We start from the raw sequence: 17,758 nt of genomic DNA on the forward strand, positions 1-17,758 counted from the left end.
ATGGGAATAATAGAGAATTGTGAAGGTGGTTCGATGAACCCTCTGCCAGGCACTTAAATGTGATTTGCAGAGTATCCATGTAGATGTAGATAATACCCTTAACAGCAGTGTGTCAATTTCTAAAATGAAATGCAGAAGCTAGGAACCAATACATTCCACAAGGAAGCTTTGATTCATATGATTTAAAGGCAGGTAAGATAATCCTAAGTACATACAGACAAGATGACAATTGATCTACTTTTCTTGGACCCCAGAACATACCACATAAAACTTCTTAACGAACTGATCTTTTTGTGATTTGGCAAATTATTTTTTAAGCTCCAAGGAAGTAAAGCATGGTAAAGTAACTGTGGATGAATGTTTCTGAACAATATAAAATACAAGTAAAGACAGATAAGCATAACTGTGTGCTATTTTGTCCATGGTGTTTTACTTGGGTTCACATAAGTCATCTAGAAACCACAAACATTGAAAATCAAACCAAGTAAAGAGTTGCCACAAAAATGCCCAAGCTCTTTATTTTCTCCACATTCTGTATCTCCCACCGGTATTGCACAAGCGACAGAACATTCTTATGTAGTTTGTGCTAGTGGCAAAAATAGCAGCAGTTTTCTGCTGGTAGTCCTGTTTTTGTTATTCTTGTAGACTTGCTTCATACATTCCAAAGTCAATCATCTGCTTGATACAGCAATGTCAACTCTGCAATCTGCTGCTACATCCACTCCATGAAATTGTTTGCAGAAGAAACTATATTTGCTAATGAAATCACAACTCTAAATACAAACAAAACCTAGTGCCATGTGCATGTGATGATTGGTAGTTGACAAGAAATACTGTTTCTTTTAATCTGTGCAAAGACAGCCACAGACAGCTTTATCTGTGTTTTGAAACATGTTTGCAATACATTTCATACAGCACCAATCAAGTTTTAGCCAGAAATACTGACACATTTTTGGATACAAGTTAAAAACTGTGTATGCAGCTTAATGGGCAGAGCACATCATCATCATCATCATCATCATCATCATCATCATCATCTTCTTCTTCTTCTTAAGAAAATAAATGTCACACGTATTTTTTAAATCAAGAAACATGATATAATACTCACATCTGAAATGTTTGTTTTTACATTTTTTTGCGAAGCAAAGAAATATGGTTCACCAGGGATATATGCACAAATGAATGGCTGCTGCTCAAACTCTGTGCCAGAATGCTTTTGTTTCTTCTGTATAATCATGATCCAAGAGAGAGAACCAAATAACTTTACTTTAATTCTCTGGAAAAAAAAAAAGGTCAATGAAACAAATGTGCATAAGAGTGCACACAATTTTGAAATCTGTCACTAACTTCCACTTCTAGAATCACCCAGCATATATTTCACTAATACCACATTCCCAATTTCATAGTATATGTCCAAAAAATGAATTGGCTTACACAAAACATTTTTGATAAAATATGACTCATTGATAAAACTTCAAAAAATTCAATATTGCGTGTGATGCAGCAGATGAGAGTTCCCCATACATTTGTGGAAATGTATACAGTTACATATTCAGCAAATAAATATTGTACAAACACTTTCAATAATTAATGGAACATGTAAACAGAGTATATATCTATTTCACATATTCGTCACTTACTCATGTAATAAAAGTTCTACTTATTTATCCATCATTTGTAACAACAAAAGATACAGAAAAATCTTACAATTTTAAACATGGTTGTGAGACAGCAACCATACAAGACCATGATATGTATAACACAGCCAACAGTTCCAACAAGATTTTACTTTAACTGTTTCTATGCCGATTATGGGCGTTGGCATCAGAAAATCAGAACAATTACATAGAAAGGTTACAAAACCATTAACCCAGAGAGAGAGAGAGAGAGAGAGAGAGAGAGAGAGAGAGGAAAAGAATAGATGGTTACTGTACTGAACAGATTTCTGACACAACTATACTCACATTTTATATAAAGAGAGTATTTTGCACTAACGTCTGTTCATCTGTTACTACATGTGATTTTGTTCACTTCATAATTCTGTTTGGTATAATAACCATCTATTCTTGGCTTTCCTCTATGATAATGGTTTTGTAATGTTTTAAGGTAATTTGTTGTATTTTCTGATGAACAAACCAATAGTTAGTGTCTAAACCATGTTAAAATAAAATCTTGTTGCAACAAGTTGGCTGTATTATACATATCACATGGCAGAAAAAAAAGTACATTCAGGACACACTACCACTAAGCCTCGCACCTGCATTTTATGTAGAATTACTACAGGTTTTACTACAAAATGGAGAAATATTTCTATACAATAACGATTTAACTGTAAAGTCTTCAACCCTTTCCCAGTGCTGAACTGGCTGTGGTGCATTCTCTCACTCGAGATTTTTTAAAAAAACCACATACAGAAAGAATTTTAATTGTGATCATGTTTTTGAATCTAGGAGAATTCAATTGCCTGTGATGTGTTTTTTCCTGAATGGAGTACAATGCTGAATTATGTGATCTTTAAGACAATGGGGCAGGTGAGATTTAACACTGTTACCAAATTACTCATTTGCACAGATTCATTACTGCTCTTTGGGCTATCCATAACATGTACCAACCAGGAAAACAAATCCAAATGATTCACAACTTTTTTCCACCTACACAGGCAGGGTAAGATAATTTCACACTATTGGGTATAATGGCATGTGGAAATTCTGGGTAATGAAGCAGCCAAGTATGTCCATATGGAAAATACAGTTTCCTAATGTGCTGCCTCCATATATGCTGCCACATCACTGTTTAGACCAGCTCAGGTACCTGTGGAAGGAGTAGTAGCGACAAGCTGCAGTCAATAAAATAAACAGAGAAGCTATAACATACTTTAAAAAGTTTGTCACATTCTTCTCCAATTAGTTTAGTAAAGACTCTGATGGCGTTACTGGTGAATGCTGTATACACACTACCAACCTGAAGTTTGCTATTGCCAGTTCAAAGGCAGTACTACTAAAACTGTTACATCAGTTTATGTTGTCTGCAAACTCAACAAATAGCTCGAAGGAAATCTGTGTTTCAAAACAATGGAATAAGTTTCTTTTCCTTTTCACAGTTTGAAATTATGCACATATTACGAATGTGGATGTATTTCTAGCATATAAAAAACACACACACACGTCACCTGTGAATGAGGAGTGCTCTTTAACACTAGTAGCTGCCCAGACAAAAACAAATGGGGGGATGGAAAAAAATTTAGCCCACCTGAAGTATTCAGCAACCAAGATAATCAAGTCAGTCATATCACAGCAAATGGGTTCAAGAATGAAATCTTATCAAGTATCATTTATAGCTGTGTGACAACTTCACACTGATAAACCTGTTCTCACTAATGTCACTACATCAAAAGAACGTCCTTCTTATAGCTGTGTAGACACTAACTACAGCTGTGGCTAACATTTAAAATCTGGGCTCCCAATTTGGCAGAGTAAATATAGAGAAGTTTCACTGGCTGTAAAGCATACAACAGAACTGGCTTACAGTTCATTCAACCAATGACAGAGGGAATATGACACCTGATATGCAAAGGAATATTAGACAAAGTTGAGACAGTAAATAAGATGTAAAACTTTCAAAACACTGAAGTAAATTTTGCAGTTTATTACACGAATCATCATTTATTTTGGCAAACATGATTCTTTGGCATTACAGACCACTTATGTGATGTGACTTCATATAAACAAACACAGCCACCTACAGTGTACCGACATTGCAAATTAACTTCCCTAAAATGCTTCATTCCATCCACATATAGATACTGTTACTATATTATGAACTGAATATGTGTATTTGCACTTGGATATTTCTGAAAGAGTAGTATTTAATGGTGATTTCTTTTGATACAACCAACAGATGAAAACAGTAAAATTAGTTTATAAATTTTTGTTTCAAGAACACTAGCACCCAGATTTCTATTGCTAAATACTACCAAATCACAGGTAATTCCTAAAATTCAATTTTCAAATTGTAAAATAAAGTAGAAGTAATTTAAGTGGCAACACCATCACAAAACAAATGAGTAGTGGTCAAAATTCCTGGATTTAAACAGTTCATTATTTCCAGCAGCCACTACTTCAGTACTTCTCTTTTCAGCTTCCTGTGGCTGTTCGTTCAAGATACTGTTGTATGTACAGAGGAAGGAAGACCTGCAGAGGACCAGTGCTAGGTGTACGGGTTGGCACAGCCTACTCAAAATCAACACTGTTGTGTACACATAGACCTAGGGGTTATCGATCCTGTCTGGCGTAAAGTTTGCCTATATAGCATGCACCTGAGAGGAGGCACTGAAAACAGAGTGAACACGGAGCCGCTAGGAGGCATGTTGGAAGCACGCTGGGTGGCAGTATAAACTGGCAACGCATAGAACTGATACAGTTCGTACTGTCGCTGGTGATTCTAACGTTAACTGGTTGATGGGACTCTGAGTGGACAGCCTTGTTTCTGCTCATGACAGCATTGGAACCAGGGACAGTTTTTTTCTTTTTTCTTTTCTTTTTTGGGTGAGCAAAATTTAAGCCCATGAACTGTGGTAACAACATGATTTAATGTATTGCTGCCTCTTCTTGCCTCATTCGAAATTCTCATCAGCTACTTCAATCTGTGATATGGGTATTGCCAGTCCTGAACGATTTCCTTAGTAGTGAAATGCCTGTGTTTTGATGGTTTATCAAGTGTGGTTAAATTTTTTTTTATTTTATTTAGTGGACCAATTGGTTGCTTAAAGTTTTCCAGGCCATAGTTTCAACTGTCATAATTGTCTGGCCTGTATTCGTTGAAGCACGTATGAACATGTTTTTGATGCTTGGTGAATTAACACCATCTTTCTGTGTGTTTTAGAAGCTTGTCTTGTTACTTTGTGTTCTCTCCCATGTGTACAACGACCTGCCTGAGGAGACAGGCGAGTTGGGCCTGTTGATTACTGGAGAGTAAAAGGGGTCGTACCAAGAGCGGCAACTCATTTGTAATGAAAGGAAAGCTGTGTAATCCTGCTTTGAGTATATGCCTCCAATTATAACCATTATCTCTTGATGCATTTGTAGTTGTGTGAGTGGTGGCTTAATTTTAAAACCATGAGTTTAATGATCCTGTGTTGAACTGTTGCAGGTGTTTTTGTAAGTAAGTACCAAGGAATGAAACTTGCTCAGAGAGTTATATTGTAATAAAGTCAATCGTCACTCATGTATTAGAATTGTGGCCTAGTCCTTTCATTAACTGAACCTTTCCTGTGCTAGCATAAAGTTGTGCTACAAACTTAATATATTATACATCAGTAGATCAAAAACCTATTATCAAGCGATAGCTCAACTATAGATCAATCACTGTAAAGTGTTTTATGAAACAGTCAGTGCACCACATCAAGCTCAATGGCTTCAGTGCTTCCTGTTGAAGGGATCATTACAGAGATAAACTGTTATAGAACTACATCTTTGTCTTCCCTTGCCCTCAAAACAGGTGAATTACTCACAACCGAGGGTAGGAGTGATTGTTCCTCCTTTCCAATCTTCTCCAATGAATGTCTACCGAGACTTGCACCTCCTGTAGGGACACATTCTGCAGCCACTCTGCCTCATTGTATTTTAATGGAATTATCTATTAATAAAATCTGTTAACATGCTTTACATGGATGTTGTGTAAACTGGTCCCCAAGCCTCTCTCATTAAAAAAAATACACTTAGGATTGGACTGAAGGAGATAAAGGGGCCGAAGTACAAGTCCCTCCATCTTTGTTGTTGTTGTTGTGGTCTTCAGTCCTGAGACTGGTTTGATGCAGCTCTCCATGCTACTCTATCCTGTGCAAGCTTTTTCATCTCCCAGTACCTACTGCAACCTACATCCTTCTGAATCTGCTTAGTGTATTCATCTCTTGGTCTCCCTCTACGATTTTTACCCTCCACGCTGCCCTCCAATACTAAAATGGTGATCCCTTGATGCCTCAGAACATGTCCTACCAACCGATCCCTTCTTCTGGTCAAGTTGTGCCACAAACTTCTCTTCTCCCCAATCCTATTCAATACTTCCTCATTAGTTATGTGATCTACCCATCTAATCTTCAGCATTCTTCTGTAGCACCACATTTCGAAAGCTTCTATTCTCTTCTTGTCCAAACTATTTATCGTCCATGTTTCACTTCCATACATGGCTACACTCCATACGAATACTTTCAGAAATGACTTCCTGACACTTAAATCAATACTCGATGTTAACAAATTTCTCTTCTTCAGAAACGCTTTCCTTGCCATTGCCAGTCTACATTTTATATCCTCTCTACTTCGACCATCATCAGTTATTTTGCTCCCCAAATAGCAAAACTCCTTTACTACTTTAAGTGCCTCATTTCCTAATCTAATTCCCTCAGCATCACCCGACTTAATTAGACTACATTCCATTATCCTTGTTTTGCTTTTGTTGATGTTCATCTTATATCCTCCTTTCAAGACACTGTCCATTCTATTCAACTGCTCTTCCAAGTCCTTTGCTGTCTCTGACAGAATTACAATGTCATCGGCAAACCTCAAAGTTTTTATTTCTTCTCCATGAATTTTAATACCTACTCCGAATTTTTCTTTTGTTTCCTTTACTGCTTGTTCAATATACAGATTGAACAACATCGGGGAGAGGCTACAACCCTGTCTTACTCCCTTCCCAACCACTGCTTCCCTTTCATGTCCCTCGACTCTTATAACTGCCATCTGGTTTCTGTACAAATTGTAAATAGCCTTTCGCTCCCTGTATTTTACCCCTGCCACCTTTAGAATTTTAAAGAGAGTATTCCAGTCGACATTGTCAAAAGCTTTCTCTAAGTCTACAAATGCTAGAAACGTAAGTTTGCCTTTCCTTAATCTTTCTTCTAAGATAAGTCGTAAGGTCAGTATTGCCTCACGTGTTCCAGTGTTTCTACGGAATCCAAACTGATCTTCCCCGAGGTTGGCTTCTACTAGTTTTTCCATTCGTCTGTAAAGAATTCGTGTTAGTATTTTGCAGCTGTGACTTATTAAGCTGATATTTCGGTAATTTTCACATCTGTCAACACCTGCTTTCTTTGGGATTGGAATTATTATATTCTTCTTGAAGTCTGAGGGTATTTCGCCTGTTTCATACATCTTGCTCACCAGATGGTAGAGTTTTGTCAGGACTGGCTCTCCCACGGCCGTCAGTAGTTCCAATGGAATATTGTCTACTCCGGGGGCCTTGTTTCGACTCAGGTCTTTCAGTGCTCTGTCAAACTCTTCACGCAGTATCATATCTCCCATTTCATCTTCATCTACATCCTCTTCCATTTCCATAATATTGTCCTCAAGTACATCGCCCTTGTATAGACCCTCTATATACTCCTTCCACCTTTCTGCTTTCCCTTCTTTGCTTAGAACTGGGTTTCCATCTGAGCTCTTGATATTCATACAAGTCGTTCTCTTATCTCCAAAGGTCTCTTTAATTTTCCTATAGGCGGTATCTATCTTACCCCTAGTGAGATAGGCCTCTACATCCTTACATTTGTCCTCTAGCCATCCCTGCTTAGCCATTTTGCACTTCCTGTCGATCTCATTTTTGAGACGTTTATTCCTTTTTGCCTGTTTCACTTACTGCATTTTTATATTTTCTCCTTTCATCAAGTAAATTCAATATTTCTTCTGTTACCCAAGGATTTCTACTAGCCCTCGTCTTTTTACCTACTTGATCCTCTGCTGCCTTCACTACTTCATCCCTCAAAGCTACCCATTCTTCTTCTACTGTATTTATTTCCCCCCTCCCTGTCAATTGCTCCCTTATGCTCTCCCTGAATCTCTGTACAACCTCTGGTTCTTTTAGTTTATCCAGGTCCCATCTCCTTAAATTCCCACCTTTTTGCAGTTTCTTCAGTTTTAATCTACAGTTCATAACCAATAGATTGTGGTCAGAGTCCACATCTGCCCCTGGAAATGTCTTACAATTTAAAACCTGGTTCCTAAATCTCTGTCTTACCATTATATAATCTATCTGATACCTTTTAGTATCTCCAGGGTTCTTCCATGTATACAATCTTCTTTCATGATTCTTATACACACCGAACTGGGAAGTCCTCAGAGGAAAGACAGATGACAAATCATGATTAATAGAATGCAAACAAGAATTTATAAAACCAACAGGTAGAAGCAAGCAGAAGTGAAAGAAAGGTAAGAGGTTGAGGTGTGTGAGCTGTTTCACCCAGAAAGCAGCTCGAGGCCCTCAGGTACGGTATGCGAAGGGACACAAGCCCTCTGCATCTGACTAGTGTTTCCTCACCCTCCAGTACCACAAGGAAATTCTGAATGTAAACAAGTTGATAAATCTCAGGAAAGAGAACAACACTGGGACAGTAAAAGAACAAGAAGAATTAAAAGGGTGGGAAGGGCAGGAGCCAGGCTGGATCACCTAGCAGGGGCAGCCATGGCCCTCCTGGATCAAAGCAGGTTATGGGGCACACCTCCAATCCCTCAAGTGGCCAATGAGGCCAATGTGCCCTTCTTAACAGAGAAGAGTACAATGTGAAACCAAATCAGCCGCTTTGCTGTCATCTGCTAGCACCAGAGGCAGTATGTCTGCTCATTTAAGAGCTCACTGTAAAGTGGCCAAATTGGGACAGACCTACAGGTTGTGCACCACCATCAGATGGGCACCACACCAATACTGGGTACTCATACCAATAGGATGTGGAAATTGGTCAGCTAAGTGTGACCAATGTGAAGCAGAAAATGACAAATTCCCTGAGAAAAGAGCAAAGGTAAGATTTGCACATGTTGTGGTCCCCTTTATTGCTTGCAGTTTGTTCAGAGAAATCACGGCACACGAATCTGTGTTCCACATCAACAACTGACTGTGTTGAGTTGACCAAAAGTTCAGTTCCAGTACCCCCCATCTCTGAAGTCGGCATCTTGATAGCCAACTTTGACAATCTGTCATGTTCATTCCCAGGGATCCCAACGTGACCTAGTGTCCAGACAAAGATGGCCTACTGTCCAGTTCAAAGGAGATCGGGAAGGAGGAGATCCTGGATAGTCACAACCAATGGGTTTCAAGGGCAGCTCTGGCCGATAGCTTTAAGACTATACAGGGACTCACTGTTGATTAAGGACACCTCGCTGGTTCAAGAATGAATATAGCTAAGGCCTTGAGCGATGACCATGAATTCTGCAGTGATTACACAGGAGCCATTTAGCAGGGAGCGTAGTTCACTGCACCTTGCTTGTGTGTAGGCAAAACCGGTTCATCTGTCGACCATAGAGCCATTAGCATACGTCACTTCCAAATCCGGAACTGCATCAAGGATGGTCAAAAACAGGTGGCAAACAACCATCGGTTAACAGTCTTTCAATCCACAAAATATGTGGAGACAGACCCTAAAACAGGGTACACACTATCCAAGCATTCACAGTGTACGTGCGTAGTTTGAAGAGCAACAGGACGAATTTACCATACTCCTCTGTTCACCAAAATCCCTAGATTTAAACCCAATTGAGAGTTTGTGGGACCACCTCGATCCGAGACACCTAGTGCAGCTGACCAAGCACTGAGTCGGCATGGCTCCACATGCCTGTCAATACCTTCCAGAACCACACTGACATTCTTTCTGCATGTCTTGCACTACAAAAGGAGGTTACTCAAGCTTTTGACAAGTGGTCATATTAGTAAGAGCAAATAGTGTATATGGACGTACTGTAGGAAGCACCAACTTGAAAGTAAAAAGTACAGTGTGACGATAAGTTCTGGGCAACATTCGGGAGCAAGCCTCCAGACATCCTACTTATGTAAGGTAACGAGGATGTGATGATGCTATGTGGTGTCCTAAGTCATATGGAAGTCTAACAAGGAGGTGATAAGGTGTTGACAGAGGGCAAAAGCTGACCACAATCTTGGCAGACCAAATTGCCAGCTGCAGAATGGCCTTGGTGGAAAAACCAGAGCCAAAACACCCCTTAACTTAAGGTATCAACACAGCCACTGGCTCACTACACACTTGAACAACTTGCAGAGAATGCTAGTGAGCCTGTGCAATAGATGTCCATTTCAAAAGGGTGTTTACCCAATTTCAGTACTGGAACAATCACAATTTCTTGCCACTGAGATGGCAATTCACCCTCATTACAGTTAGAGTTGAAAATAGCAGGGATGTGGCATTGGCAAACCACCAATAGATGTCTGAGCATTTGGTTGTGGATGTAATCTGGCACTAAGGCAGCATCAGAGCAAAGAGTTAGGCCTCTGGCAATTTCCCACTCACTGAGTGGAGCATTATATGGCTCAAAGTGATGCATACAGAAAGTTAAGTGAAATCTACCGGCTGTTTGAGGATGTGGACTGCAGGTTGATGCTTCTCAGGCACAGATGCTTGAGCATGGTGCACAGCAAAATATTTTGCAACAGCATCTGGGTAAGTGCAGACAACACCATTCAGGGAGACACCAGGTAGATCTGTGGGGGACTGGTGTCCATACAGGCTCAAACCTGCAAAGGAGTACAGTGTCCAATGTTAGTAAGATACTACTCCCAGTATTCTTGTTTCTATCATTTCATTAGGAGGTGGACCACAGCATGGAGCCATTTGAAGACATGAGACACTCCATTGATGGATGTCACTTATGGTGTTGGAGAGCCTGTCTGCCATTTCTAATACCCATGGCAATTTCTGAAGTCCACCAAGGTACTTTCTTCTGACATGGAGGGAGGTGGGGAAGATCACGGGGAACAGGAGATCACTAACGTCTGCTGTCGACAGAATGGGTGCAGTTGTGCTCTGAACAATCATGTCACGGGGTGCTATGAATGACAGCAGAGACTAAGACACCCCTGTCAGCATTGTTGAAAGCCCATCTGGGTGGACAGTCAGATGAATGATGCTGAAGGAGGGACAGGATGATCGGAAAATGGTCACACAGGTCACCAAGGACTCTCCAATGGATGGAGGAGAAGAACCAGAGCTGCGAATGGAAAGATCACGGGCTGAAGAAGATCCACATGCAACACGTGAAGAGACAAAGAATGAGCTCTGGAAGAAAAGTTTCAATAGCTGTAGGTCCCAAAATTAGGAAGAAAACTGGCAGGGCTGCCCCAAGTTTCCCTAAGTGAAATTCCGTGACATCTCGCTGATTTCCAGACAAGTTCTAGCATTTGTCCCTGACAAATTTTGAGATCTCAAGGGTCAGTTAAGACATAAGTTGAAAGTCTGTCTTTGCAGTTACGGTACAAGAAACAAGAGTGTAAATGAGGAAATAGCTAAGAACAACTTTCAAGCAGATGGCATTCCCTTATGTGAGCAAAAATCGTAAGTGCTAACATCGACATCTTTTGCAATGAACTGTTTTTAGATGAAGAAAGTAAGCCAAATGGTATACGTGTTTCATTAAGACCACTGATGTTTATTTATTTCAATAAAATGAAGCACATTTGGTGATGAAAATACACATCTCTTTGGAGTCACAACAGATTTAAAATATCTTCACCGATTTCAGAAATAATCTCAAAAAAAAGTAGGCCTCTTGAAAGAAGTGTATAAGGTGGGGAAGAATTGTGTACACCAACGCTGTAGGAGACCACCAATAAAATGCTGGTTCTACTACGTTCATTATTGTTGGTAATTACCCAGTATGTCATATCTACTATTTTACAGGTGATTTTTCTTTCGAGAACAAATAAAATTTCTATAAAATGGCACAGTCTACAAAGTACTTGCAGTGAGACAGTTGCAATTCCTGAAATCCATCACCCATGGCCTCTGGCCTGCACAGGAGCACCGCAGTCCTGGTTCCATGGATAAACCGTAAAAATCCACTGCATTATGTCACACATAAACAGACCTGGCCAGCAGGCAGTTCAGTGAGACTAGATCCCATGGACAGGGCCTGCACATTAGAGGGAACCGAATGGCTACAGGTCAGCAGGCCCGATCCATTACAGATACCTAAAGAAACAACCTCTAGATTTGGCCAGTCGCCCCAATCCACTAGTGTTGCCAGCAATTCACGAGCTACAGACAGCATGTTGTTGAAATGCGACCACAGTGATCAATCCACGCAACAGATAACTTGGTCAAATACTCTGAGAATCTTTAATAGTGAGGATAGATAGCAACTCACTGTAAAGGTGATTGCTGAGCTGCAGACACACACATAGAAAAGACAATCACACTCTCACAACTAAATTTTCAGTCATAGCTTTTGCCAGAAAACAAGAGTGCACACACACATTCACACAATCACTCAGACACAACTCAGGCACACGTGACCGCCATCTCCAGCCGCTGTATCAACAGTCTCTGGGAACCAGATAGAAACAGACACCCCTGACGCCTCCCTGCCTCCTATCGGCAGCTACTAGGCTAGTGGCAAGAAGTGGTGGCAGCACTGACTGCAAGCTGAGGGGAGTGGTAGGAAGGGGAGAAGCAGTAGGAATGAGCGAGTCGGGAAGCAGCGCACATACTCAGCTGCACCCAGCCAGCGACAATGCGTGACACCTCAGTAAACAAACCATTTCATCTATTGAGACAAAAAATGAGATTTTTCTAGTGTTTTTCCCTGATTTCCCTGATGAGTCTGAAATTCCCTGATGTTCCGATTTCCAGAACATGTGGCAATGCTGGCTGAGAAACTGGTGCACACAATGAAATCAGACACTTTACCATCAGGGAGAAAGATACACATTACAGGTACCATATTTACTCGAATCTAAGCCGCACTTTTTTCCGGTTTTTGTAACCCAAACAACCGCCTGCAGCTTAGAATCGAGGGCAAAGTAAGCAGAAGTTCTGAAAAATGTTGGTAGGTGCCGCCACAACTAACTTCTGCCGTTGAATATACATAGTGCTACACAGGCATGCTTTGCGGGCACAAAGATAAATACTGGCGCTAAAACCTCTACGTCAGTAAAAAAAAAAGGGAGGAGGGTAGAAGATGAGCTTTTTTCTCCACCTCGGGTTTCGACCAGTGCATTTTCATACATTATTCAACTAAGTACACAGAAATTCTGTATTGTTCATCTTCCATTGTAGCAATCTTCCATTGTAGCAGCCTTTCAAATATTCGTAGGAACAAAAATAAATTTCTTCACACAAAAATACCAACAATGCACAAGGCTTTAGGATTGTTGCACGAGTTGATATGCTGGGGCTCATTAAGATTTCACATAGCGGCACCTATTGCTTCTTGGAATTTTGTGTAGTGCTTGTTAGTATTAGTGAACCATAATGAAGCGCTTTCATTATAGTACCAAATTCAAGAGGGGAGTTATTTCTTTTGCCGAACAAAGTTCTAATCGTGCTGCAGGTCTGCAATACGGGATTGATGAGAGCAACGTCAGGCAATAGTGACTGCAGAGACACAATTTATTTGAATGATCAAGTAGGAGGAAATCATTTAGTGGGCCAAAGTGTGGCCGATATCATGCACTAGAAGTGATCGGTTCAAATGGCTCTGAGCACGTTGGGACTTAACATCTGAGGTCATCAGTCCCATAGAACTTAGAACTAGTTAAACCTAACTAACCTAAGTACATCACACACATCCATGCCCGAGGCAGGATTCAAACCTGCGACCGTAGCGGTCATGCAGTTCCAGACTGAAGCACCTAGAACCGCTCGGCCACACCAGCCGGCAACACTAGAAGTGATTTTAAATGAATTTGTTAAGGAAAACGTCAGAAATTCCTGCCTGTGAACGCCGAAATTTTAAAAATTAAGGCAAATGAAATTGCTAAACAGCAAAAAATCTAAACTTTTAAGGCTGGTCGCAGCTGGATTGATCTGTTTATGAAGCATTGGGGTTTATCACTTCGGAACAACTTTGTTTCAATTTGGAGGTGTGGTCTAAAACTTTTCTCTCCCCTTGAATTTCGAGTCTCAAATTTCAGATGCGGCTTAGATTCGAGTAAATACGGTGGTAAAATGCCGATGTCCTCACATGAACAGCCACATCCTCAAAAGTCTTGTTGAGTGGCATGAGTTTGCTGTAGACAGAATCCAGAACATACATGAAAAAAAAAAATCACCCAATACTTTCATAGTCGGTGTAATTCTTAAAAGAGAGCCAATAGCCACGGTGGTAGAAACCAAGTTCCCTGGAGGCAAAGCAGCAAGCAGAGGAAATGCATAACAGACATCGAAGCTTAGCCAGGTGTTGGAAAAAACTGCTACAGTTCCATTGGAGAATGATGCTGTCAGTATCCTATGGGGGCATGAAGGGACCAAGGATGCAAGTCATGCCCCTTGCCACTGAAGGCATGGATACATCATCAATACACATCAGTTCTCAATCAGATTGTGTGGGGGAATCCAATGCCAAAGGAGACACAAGGAACACCACCTTAGGTGCTGAGTTGGAATATGCAGGGTCCAGTGGCATGGGAACCACCAGGATCCCCATTTTTGACGTCTTCTTTTTGTCCCTCTTCTCCTTGGATTGGATTGGTTTTTTGTTTTGTTTTGTTTTGCTTTAGGGCACAAAAACAGCTAGAGTCATACGCGCCCAAGTAAAAACTACAGCACACAAAGACAGAGATGAGTTAAAAAAATGACTATCCATCAGTCCCTATTGACATAATAGAAGACCACTAAAAACAGGGATGTGGAAAAAGGGCTAAAAGACACCATACACAAACGGAGGTCCAAAACTAAAAATTAAATGAACTTTGCCATATTACTTTGTCAGATAAAAAGTAAGACGCGGTCGACAGCCCGCGCGTCATTTTCTAAAACGGCCGATAACTCAGACGACAAACCCAAAGGGGGGGCAGGGGGGGGGGTGTAAAAAAAAAAACACACATTCCATCAGGAAGTGGTGGACAGTTTAAACTTGAGTGCAATATGTAGAAAGTGGTGGGGGTAGGACCACTGAGCAAATGACTATGGCTAAAAAGGCAGTGTCCAATACACAGACGAGATAAAGTAACCTCCTCCTGGCAGGAGGGCCGAACGGAGGTTGTCCAAGTTGCTGGGACAGGTTTAATAAGCCAGAGCTTATTCCCGTGAAGGGAGGACCATTGGCGATGCCAAAGGGACACCACCTCCGGACAGATGGCAACACAGAGATCATCGGAGGGAATATAGGTACTCGTGGGCTCAGGTACAAGGACTGCAGCTTTGGCAGCAGCCTCGTTTCCTGGCAGACCAACATGACCAGGAATATCACACTGGCTCCACCAAGAATGAGCAGTTGACAGTTTTCTTGGACCCACTGCACTAAGGGATGGGTGGTGTACAGCACACAGTCTCTGAGGGGCACTGAGTGAGTCTGAACAGAGGACGCAATCGAAAAGGCTGTGTCGCCGGATGTACTCCGTGGCCTGATACTAAGCAAAGAGCTCGGCTGTAAATACTGAGGAGTGTGCCGGAAGCCAATATCAAAAGACACAGGTGCCAAAGATGAAGGCACACCCGACACCACAGTCAGTCCGAGAGCCATATATGTACACAAAGGTACTATCACGAAGTTCCATGCGAAGGTTGTGAAACTGGAGGCAATAGACCGAAGCTGGAGTAGTGTCCTTAGGAATTGAATGGAGACCAAGGTGAACATGGCCCACTGCACGAAGTCAACGTGGTGAAGGGCTCGCATCCACCGGGAAAGTTGCAAGTAGTGTGAAGTTAAGCCGAAGTGGACTCTAGGAGGTAACAGAGGAGGAGGACGAGCCCCATACTGATGATCAAAGTAACCATCAAAGAAGGACACATAGGATGGGTGGCCACGCATGGCAGACAAATGGAGTGCATACCTGCTGAGGAGAAAGTCACAGCAGACAGCAGCTTCAGCACACAGACTCTCAACCAGGCTGGTGTAAAAGGCACCCATGGCCAAACGGATGCCACGATGGTGGATGGTGTGGAGACGGCGTAAGATGGATGGGCGTGTAGACACACAAAGAAAGCACACATAGAACAAGGGACTCGTACAGATGGAGGAGGGTGGTTTGATCGACATCCCATGAAATACCATTGAGGACACGTAGGACAAAGAGGAACCGTATACAGCGGGCTGCCAGGTAAGACACATGGGAGGACCAAGCTATCGAGCATGAGCCCCAGGAAATTCGTAGTTTCAATGAACGAAAGGACAACAGGCCCAAGATGTACAGATGGTGGGAGAAACCACTTCCGTCACCAGAAATTCATACAGACGGTTTTGTCAGTGGAAAAGCAAAAGCCACTGTTAATGCTACAGGAGTAAAGATGATCAAGACACTGCTGAAGACGCCGCTCAGTGAGATAGGTATGTGGAGAACTGCAGTAGATGGCAAAATCGTGAACAAAAAGGGAGCCAGAGATGCCCAGTAGGAGAAATGCCATGATAGGGTTAGTGGCGATAACAAAGAGGTCGACACTCAGGACGGAACCCTGAGGCACACCGTTTTCCTGGATAAAGGTGTTCGACAAGGCAGATACCACACGCACCTTGAAAACATGATCTTGTAAAAATGCCTGAAGGAAACAGGGCAGGGGGCCACGAGGCCCCACATGCAAAGAGTATGGAGGATACCAGTTCTCCAACATCGAAAAACATGTGCATAGTCTGGGATTTCCACAGAAAAACATCATGACATGGGTGGGCAAAGTAATGAGATGGTCAACTGCAAAACGCTGTGCTCGAAATCCACACTGTGCAATCATCAGTAAATTGTGAGACTCAAGCCACCTTACCAGCCGGACATGAATCATACGTTCCATCGCCTTGCAAACGCAGCTGGTAAGAGAGATGGGGCGATGGCGAGAAGGAAGGTTTTTGTCCTTACTGGGCTTAGGTATGGGTACGACTATGGCTTCATGCCAGCATCCAGGAAATGTGTCCTCTGCCTAGGTGCTAGTTGTACGTGTGAAGCAGAAAGTGCTTGCCCGCAACAGAAAGGTACTGCTACATCTGAATGTGGGTGGCGTCCAACCCTGGGTCAGAGGATGAGGATGAGCCAAGAACATGATCGAGCTCCCTCGTAGTAAAACCAGCATTGTAGTGCTCACAATTCAGAGAAGAGAAGGGTATCACCCAAGCCTCCTCCACTCCTTTCCAATGGATGAAAGCAGGGTGGTAGTGGGGAGAGCTCAAAACTTCCACAAAATGGTGGCCCAAAGTGTTGGAGATAGCAATAGGGTCCACAATAACTTCGTCTGCTAATGTGAGGATGGAAATGAGGGAATGGATCTTGGTCCCAGAGAGCCGTCGGAAGTTGGCTCACACGACAGAGGAATGTGTGGCGCTGTTAAAAGAAATAGTGAATAAAATCCAGCTAGCTTGTTTGCTATCCAAAAGAAAGTGACAACACTTTGCACGCATCTGTTTATAATGAATGCAGATTTCCATCATAGGTTGACAAGTAAACATGTGAAGAGCACTTCTCCATGCGCAAATTGCTTCACGGCATGTCTCAGTCCACCAAGGGACTGGGACACGACATAGAAAAGAGGAAGTGCATGGAATTGAATGTTCTGCAGCAGTAAGAATAGCATTGGTTAGATAATCCACCTGGTCATCACAACTGGGGAAAGTTCGTTCTTTGAAGGTCGCCATGGAAGAGTAAAGCTGCCAGTCAGCCTTAGTAAGCTACCATTTTGGTGTCCAGATACTGAGAGTATCCACAGACTGAGAGTACACAGGAAATGGCCGCTCGAGTAGGTGTCAGAAAGAACGGACCACTCAAGAGGACGGGTAAGCTGGGCATGAAAAAGATAGGTCCAAATGGGAATAGGTGTGCAAGGAGTCTGAAAGGAAAGTGGGTGCTCTGG

At 42.0% G+C, this 17,758-nt stretch overlaps 1 protein-coding gene across 2 annotated transcripts in view; it reads right to left on the minus strand.

The window, feature by feature from the left end:
• LOC126470502 (uncharacterized) overlaps positions 1-17,758 on the minus strand; it is a 219,184-nt gene that overhangs the window by 130,156 nt on the left and 71,270 nt on the right. For both annotated transcript variants that reach the window (XM_050098386.1, XM_050098385.1), the window contains one exon: positions 1,109-1,276. In XM_050098386.1, the coding sequence (XP_049954343.1) occupies positions 1,109-1,276 (168 nt within the window). The remainder of the gene's footprint in view (positions 1-1,108; positions 1,277-17,758) is intronic.

This window comes from Schistocerca serialis, chromosome 3, assembly GCF_023864345.2.
Source record: "Schistocerca serialis cubense isolate TAMUIC-IGC-003099 chromosome 3, iqSchSeri2.2, whole genome shotgun sequence".
Lineage (NCBI taxonomy): Eukaryota > Metazoa > Arthropoda > Insecta > Orthoptera > Acrididae > Schistocerca > Schistocerca serialis.